Below are 7,616 nucleotides of genomic sequence, written 5' to 3' on the forward strand. Positions count from 1 at the left end.
AATCAATCACCTAAACTAGTAATAAAAGACAATTTAGTCTTTGTCTGCCACTCAAGCCCAAATGCATGTCCAAAGATCAAGTGGGTGATTAAAGAAAAAAAGTAAAACACAATTATGCGTAAGTAAAAAGGAAACCCCAGGAGAGATATAGGGCAGGATATCCTCGAATTGATAGGCATAACCATAACCATAGCCATGTGCTTCTTACTTATCCACCGTATTTCTTTTTGGATGAAACTTATCCACCGCATTAGACAAAAGCAATATTTATTATACAATAACAATTTACATTTACACGATTCTTATTCTCATATCATATGTTGAATTATTAACTGGTCAATTACATTTCGCGATTATTTCACAAAATCAGAATAAACATATGAATTTCCCTTTTAAAAAAGAAGAAGATAAGTATATGAATTCCAGAAAAGTTTAATATTCTAAATTCCCCTTATTCTGTTTTTTCTTTTCCTAAACCAATTTCTCCAAAAACGATTGAAATATTATTATGTATAATGTAATAGGAAAATATATATATCTAACGCGATTTGATTCAAATCGCACTTCCTTTTCTCATCATAAGATTGATGTTTATAAATTGAGTGTCAATGCTTTCATTGTTTTTAAGGCTTTAAAAAAAAAAAAAAAAAAATTTTCTAAACTATTTTTGGAAAATTGATCCTTGCCATATTTATACACCCACTGCTCACCAAAGTCAGGGTGTGCCCTGCGGGAATTTTTTCAAGGCCAAAACCTGGGCTCGTATGTTGTTACTTGTGATGACCATAAAAACTTCAAAATCTCCTTACTCTAGTGGCAGCTACTATTTCTAAGGCACACAATGCTACATGACTTGGGTGAGTTGCAGAAAGGATTTCTTCATTTTTCTAACATGAGACTTTCATTAAGTTTTTCTCATAAAACAATAAATGTCACATTGAAATAGACAAGAATATTAACAAATTTTAACTTGTAATCTGATATTTCATTTTGAGCCGTAGTCAAAATCTTATATTGAAAAATTCATATGATAATTGATAAGAAGCATGCAAATAAATCTCTTTCTCGAGCAAAAGATAACAAAGAATGACTTACATCTCACGTTTATTATTTATGCGATATGATTAGGCCTATAAATAAATCGATCTGTTTATGAACTGTTTGAGCTCAACTCAATAAAATACTTGTTTATGTTCATTTATTTAATAAACAAGCAAAATTCAAACTTAAACATAATAATGTGTTCATAAATAAACCCATGAGTATGAGACCCAAATATATATATATATATATATATTTAAATTGACCTTTTGTTGATTTCTTCCAATCATGCCACATAAACATTTAACAATATATAATTTTCAGGTCATTATTTAATATATATCTAGTGTTAACAACAGTTAAAACTAATTTTAACTGTTTTTTTAGATAAAACAACCCAACACTAAACAAATTTTAATTAAATTGGGTTTGATCTTCTTTAAACAAATTCTAATTAAATAAAGCAAGTTTTTTTCTACAAATTATCTAATTTTACTTTTTATTTATCAATTTTTATTAATTAAACACATATTATATGTATAAATATTTTTTATCAATTTTTTTTGTGCATTGCACGAGTTACTGATTAGTGTACATGATAAAAGAAAAATGAATTGTATAATAAAAGAAAAATGAATGTGAAAGCAATTCGTGTAGACAGTTTGGAATTGAAATTGGAGACGACACGAATGGGTGAGCATGGATAACATGGTACATTTTGCTCCAAATTGAAATTGGAGCATTACCAGTAAACTAGTGTGTAACTTCGTGTATATGCACGAGTACAATTTTAAAAAAAAATCACAATTATACGGTTCAAATTATACATGGTATTAGCTTACACATTTTTTAAAACATACATTTTTAAAATATGTAATAGTTTCTCATTATATATATATATATATATATATATATATATATGATTTAGAATCTAATTAGATTTGGACTTTTTAATTTTTACACTCAATAATTCACTTAGCACAAAAATTAAAAATTCAATAGGACCCGTGGTGCAAAATTGATAATCTAATTGAAATCCAATTAGATTTTCTTTAAGCTGTAGTAATTAATATATACTAGTTTATAACCCCATGCATATGTATGGATACACTTAAAAATACACAATAAGATGCATAATATAATTCCTATATATATAATTTAAATATTATTGATAGTCATTTTTATATTTTGCTAACTCTTTAAAAAATTTTATAAGGATATTATTAAGTATAAAATGTAAATTGTTCATTTAAAAAAAAAAAAACAAAATTATTATGAAACACCTTTTTTTTTAATTTTTTTTTACGATTCATTTATTCTAAATTCTTTAGTTTTTGTACTTAATAACTCACTTGGATGAATATTTATTATATGGTTTTACATTTTATTCTAAAATTAAGAAATAAAACTTTTTAAGAGTGAATTCCAGTTAGCTCAACTAGTAAAGTCTCTGATGGTTGTATAAGAGATCTGGAGTTTAATCCCCGTCTACACCAAATATTGATTGGTATCTTGGTCTGATAATAAAGAGTTATCATCAGGAGCGGACGTCATAGGTTAAAACTTTCTCAAAAAAAAAAAAAAAAAATTATCTACCACTCTTTAACTTATCAAAAAAATAATAATTTAGGACACATGATTCAAAATTGGAACTCTAATTTGAAATTCTAATTTGAGTTTTTCTCAGCTTCACTTATTATTATATATATATATATATTACATCTTCGAGAAATCATATATAAATGTTTCAAACAGGTGGTCTTGACTGAGATCCAAGAGAATTAAGTCTGTGTTATGTCCATGCATTTGATAGCTACCAAGTACAACCATCTCCTCTATCTCAAATAGTAATTTTCACATATATTTTAAACACAGAATATATTAGTAAATTCTACTCTTGCTATTTACAAAATTGGATTTTAGCTTTATCATTTCTTTTTGTTGGTATGTTAAAAGTTAAAACGTTAAATTTGAAAGATATAACATGTATGCCTTAAAGGGGGACAACAACAACAAAACCTTAATTCCAAAATTTTGGAATTGGCTATGGATTCTCAACAGATTATTTATGGTCGGCCAGATATATCTTTCTTTCATTTTCTTCCAAAAAAAAAAAAAAAAACAGACCACGTATATGGTTTGTATAAGAGTAAAGTCAGAACAAGATTGCTGAACTGCCACTGAATAAAAAATAAGGAAAGACAAATCTTTACCAATTTGACAAGGAACGCAGTTTTGCACAATGTTGAGTAACTGAGCATACGGCTTTCAAATATTTATTTCCATGTTGTCTATCAGCCTGACCTTCCCAAACCAGGCAGCAATGCAGAACACTACGGGGCTCTTGATTTCTTCCACTGCCTCCAAAGTCTCTTGGTCTACGATCTGATAGCAAGAGACATATGTAACTAAAACACATTCTAACCTAAACTTCTTAACATTCAGGGAAGTAAAGGCTAGATTTCTATTTACAATGTTAGTAGGCACCACTCTGATAAGAGATGGGTTCCAAATATTACTATTATCTTTGAGTATATTAAAGAAGCCCCATTCCTTTGATAGTTGAGTAAAACAGTTCAGCCAGTTTCTTGTTGGTAAACCATATATTCCTTTTAGTACAAAACAATCACTATAAGCAAGTGGCTCACAATAAAAAATAAAAATAAAAGGCCCCCCTCCACCCCCCCCCCCCCCCCCCCCCCCCCAAAAAAAAAAAAAAAAAAAAAAACACTCAGAACAATTAATTTATATACCTATATAGAGATGAAAAATATTCACTTCATAAATGTAACACTTTGGACAGAGAAACGAGCCTTGGATGTCTTTTTTTTTTTTTTGGGCAGTGACTGTATAGAAAGAAAACAAAAACATACAAAAAGCACAGGGAACTCTTGTGTTGGGAAAAAGACTACAACAGAACAAAGAGTCCCACCACCAACTCAAAGAGACAAAGCACAGGTGCATACCCAAAAGATACAAACAAACACATGCAGGCTTCAAAGGAGAAAAGAAACAAACTATAGAGGGAGAGAATGAGTAGGTTAGAACATCCACCAAGGATCAATTTAGTAGACTGCTAAATTCCCACCCCAATAATAAACAAGATCAACTTATCCTGGACCCTGCAGCCAGTTGGATCGCCCAAAAACCTTGAGTGTTTATTCTTACACAGTTATGAAAATTAAGCGCAAAAGGCCTCCTGGAGACTAGGCCCAAGTGCAAGCACGTGATTAATTGAAGTGAAGCGCACATTTTTAAAAATATAATGTAATAAATTGAAAATAATTTTTAATGTTCAATACAAAAATCAAGTGATTAAATAATCATATAACTTGAAATATAACATTTTATAAAATTCATACAATATTTTATATCATTCTCTTAATCAAATTTTCACTCAATGAGTATTAATCAATATGCATCGTTCATTATATGTTCAACATCAACTACAAAAGTAACCAAACAATTATCAAAAATAAATTAAAGCATACATTTTTTTTCCTAATAATGAACTAGGAGTTTTGGGACATGATAGTTTTTGTACCATAAAATTGACTTGTATATACTAAATCAACAGTTTATTTCAATAGTATTAAGATAAGATGGCTACAATTCATAATTGGTTCATCTAAAAAAAAAAAAAAGTGCACTTTGAGCTTTATTGAAAAAGCGCACTTCTTCAAATGTGCCTCGCTTTGGAGGTGAAAAGCACTTGGGTTTTGGCACTTTGAGCTTTGCGCTTAAAGCACGCTTTTGCCGACACTGCATCAAAAGAATTTACTTATACACATGACTACTACTCAATGTATCAAGTTTTGGAAAAAAAAAAAAATTTATATGACTTCAACTAAGAGGTTAGACCTTACTGTGGTGGCAAGTGCCTTCCACCCAAAGCAACATGTCATGGGTTTGAGTCCAAGAATCAACTTCTACAGGGAAAAAAAAGGGCAGGGGGGGGGGGGGGGGCGGGTGGGGGTGGTTAAGGTACCATCACCTCTCCCAAGTCCTGACCTTTGTGCAGCGGGTACGACCTTTTTATATTGGTTCAACTACTGCTAGAATATTACCTATCCAATAATTTGAAAAGGAAAATGCTATGCCACTATGTATCACTCAAAAGTTCTAATTTGTCCAAAATAAACATAAATTCAGGAGGATTTTTCATGCCTCACCTCAGCATAATCAATTCTTCCACCAGCTTCATTTATTTCTTGGATAATCATGTTTCTTAACTCTCCACTGTTTACTTGACCCTTTTCTGCAGCAAATTTAGCTCTTGACAATGACCTGTTTATAGACAATGCCTGCAGAATTCACAGAAGCAATTATACAATGATGTAAAAAATATATTTGTTAGAGAAGTATAGGATAGAAAAAAATAACAATAATTAAGATACATTAGATAAGATGTATATATCAAAAGTCAAAATATCTCAAATAAAAAAAAAAAAAAAGTAAAAAATATCTGCAAAGGGAGGAGGAAAAAAACTGGTTTATGCAATCAATGCTGATGATCTTTTATTCACAAAATAACTAAAACTAAGCAGCATTTAAAACATTGTTTTCATGGTAGAGAAAAGTATCTATATGCAAAATTGGTAGTAAAGCTTCATGGGAATATTAAAGGAATAACCAACATTGAGAGAACCTTTTTCCTCTCTTCAGTTGATAGATGCACGTTGCGTGAACTCATTGCGAGGCCATCATTCTCACGCACTATATCAGAACCTATCACTTCTATGGAAAAATCAAGATCTCGAACCTGTAAGAATTCAGTATGAAAATAAATTAAAAAGCAGCACAGTCAGACCAGCAAGAAATTGCAAATGACATCAATTTGTTAATATCTTTCTACATATTAGTGGAACAACTAGGTTAGAAGATGAAACAAGACCAAATCAAGGTCTCTAGAATCAGTACAAACCCAAAACTCATTTGGTCAGGCTCAAAACTGAGCTAACACTAACATTTCCAACCAAAGAACAGAACCAGTTTGTTGAAAATTTCGTGTCCGGTTTGGCAAAAATTATTTCTGCAAACTTATTTTACTATTTAACTTTTTTTTTTTGTTACTATTCATGGATTTATTGCATTTTTTGATACTATTTATGGATCTCACGATACTATTTCAACTAACTTTTAGTTTTATTTTCCATAACAAAAAATTTTCAGATTCAGCAAAATAAGCGGATCCCAAATCACAACAGAAATGTCATTCGTAATATCAAGCGAAGTGCTGCACAACAGAAAAGTCTAATGATAAAATCACAATACAATGAGAATAAAACTATTTCTTAGATTCAATGAATAATTTAATAAAAAGTTGATGAATGTGAAGCAGTGGAAGACTCTCTGTCTTCACAAAGACCATATGCAAGATCAAGATTTTTTTTTTTTTTTTGAAATGATATGCAAGATCAAGATAACACTTGAGTTGCGTGTATATGTCATAATGACTAAATGGGTTGCTTTATATAATCCTCTTCATTTTTCCGATTCCAAATAAACATACAAAAAAAAAGGGGAATTTGGGACACTCATAATGAAGATAAAAATACCATATTCCTCTCTTATTTATAGAATAGAAGAGAAGTTGAGCTCACCATCCGCTGAATAATCCGCCATTGTTGATAATCCTTCTTGCCAAACACAGCAACATCAGGTTCCACTATATTAAACAGCTTGGTGACAACAGTGGCAACTCCTCTAAAGAACACAGGTCTACTCTTCCCACACATACCCTTTTCCAACCTCTCAACTCTCACCCAAGTTTCATGCCCCAAACCTCTCTCCTCAACACAAGACACTGCCCCTTTCTTCTCTACCTCACCATCACCACCAACACTAGAGTTCCCATAGTCATACAGATTGTAGGGATGGAAAACAACATCAACACCACCAGGAACATCCATGAGCCTTTGGATATCACCATCAAAGTCAGATGGGTATGTGGAAAGGTCCTCAGTTGGAGAGAACTGACCTGGGTTCAAATAGATTGAGACCACTATGAGATTTGTGAGCTTGTGGGCTTCTTTAATCAATGATATGTGGCCCTCATGGAGATATCCCATGGTGGGTACCAAGCCTATGGTCTTGCCTTGGGATCTCATGGCCCTTGACCATTTTCTCATCTGATTCTTGTTTGTTATTATCTCTGGCTCTTTCTCATTCTTATGGCTGCTTTTCATTGGTATTTGGGAATTGTGGGTCTTTTCCATTAGAGCAGAACAATTCTAAGAAAAAGATGGGATTTGTCAATTGATAGTGAAGTTCCAAGGAAGCGTGTACGCTACTATGCTATGTTCTTGAAGACAGACATGGCTCTGTGAATTGGAAAAGGCAAATGTAATGCCAAAAATAGAAAAAATGGGTAGGCGGCGGATTGGTTGGAGTCGCATCCTTTGAGTTGACCAACGATTATTTGTCTCATCTATATATATATATATAAAACCGAAGCCTCTGCTGACACCACAATTTTCCACGTCAGCACAATATTTAAAAAATAAAAAATAAAAACAATATTTATATATATATATATATATATATATATATAAAACCGAAGCCTCTGCTGACAC

At 31.5% G+C, this 7,616-nt stretch overlaps 1 protein-coding gene across 2 annotated transcripts; it reads right to left on the bottom strand.

The window, feature by feature from the left end:
- Positions 1-3,046: 3,046 nt before the first annotated feature.
- Positions 3,047-7,432, bottom strand: LOC126718068 (pantoate--beta-alanine ligase). Of its 2 annotated transcripts, none has more exons than XM_050420123.1 (4): positions 6,645-7,425; positions 5,690-5,803; positions 5,214-5,345; positions 3,047-3,426 (listed from the first exon to the last, which is right to left on the bottom strand). In XM_050420123.1, exons 1-4 carry the CDS (start codon positions 7,257-7,259, stop codon positions 3,310-3,312), a joined length of 978 nt encoding a protein of 325 aa, XP_050276080.1. In that variant the 5' UTR covers positions 7,260-7,425; the 3' UTR covers positions 3,047-3,309. The 2 variants fall into 2 exon arrangements, with proteins under 2 accessions (XP_050276080.1, XP_050276079.1); XM_050420122.1 differs by lacking the exon at positions 3,047-3,426 and adding an exon at positions 4,577-4,803 and having other exon boundaries at positions 6,645-7,432.
- Between the last annotated feature and the right edge of the window lie 184 nt (positions 7,433-7,616).

The sequence above is a fragment of the Quercus robur genome, chromosome 3 (assembly GCF_932294415.1).
Source record: "Quercus robur chromosome 3, dhQueRobu3.1, whole genome shotgun sequence".
Classification (NCBI taxonomy): Eukaryota; Viridiplantae; Streptophyta; class Magnoliopsida; order Fagales; family Fagaceae; genus Quercus; species Quercus robur.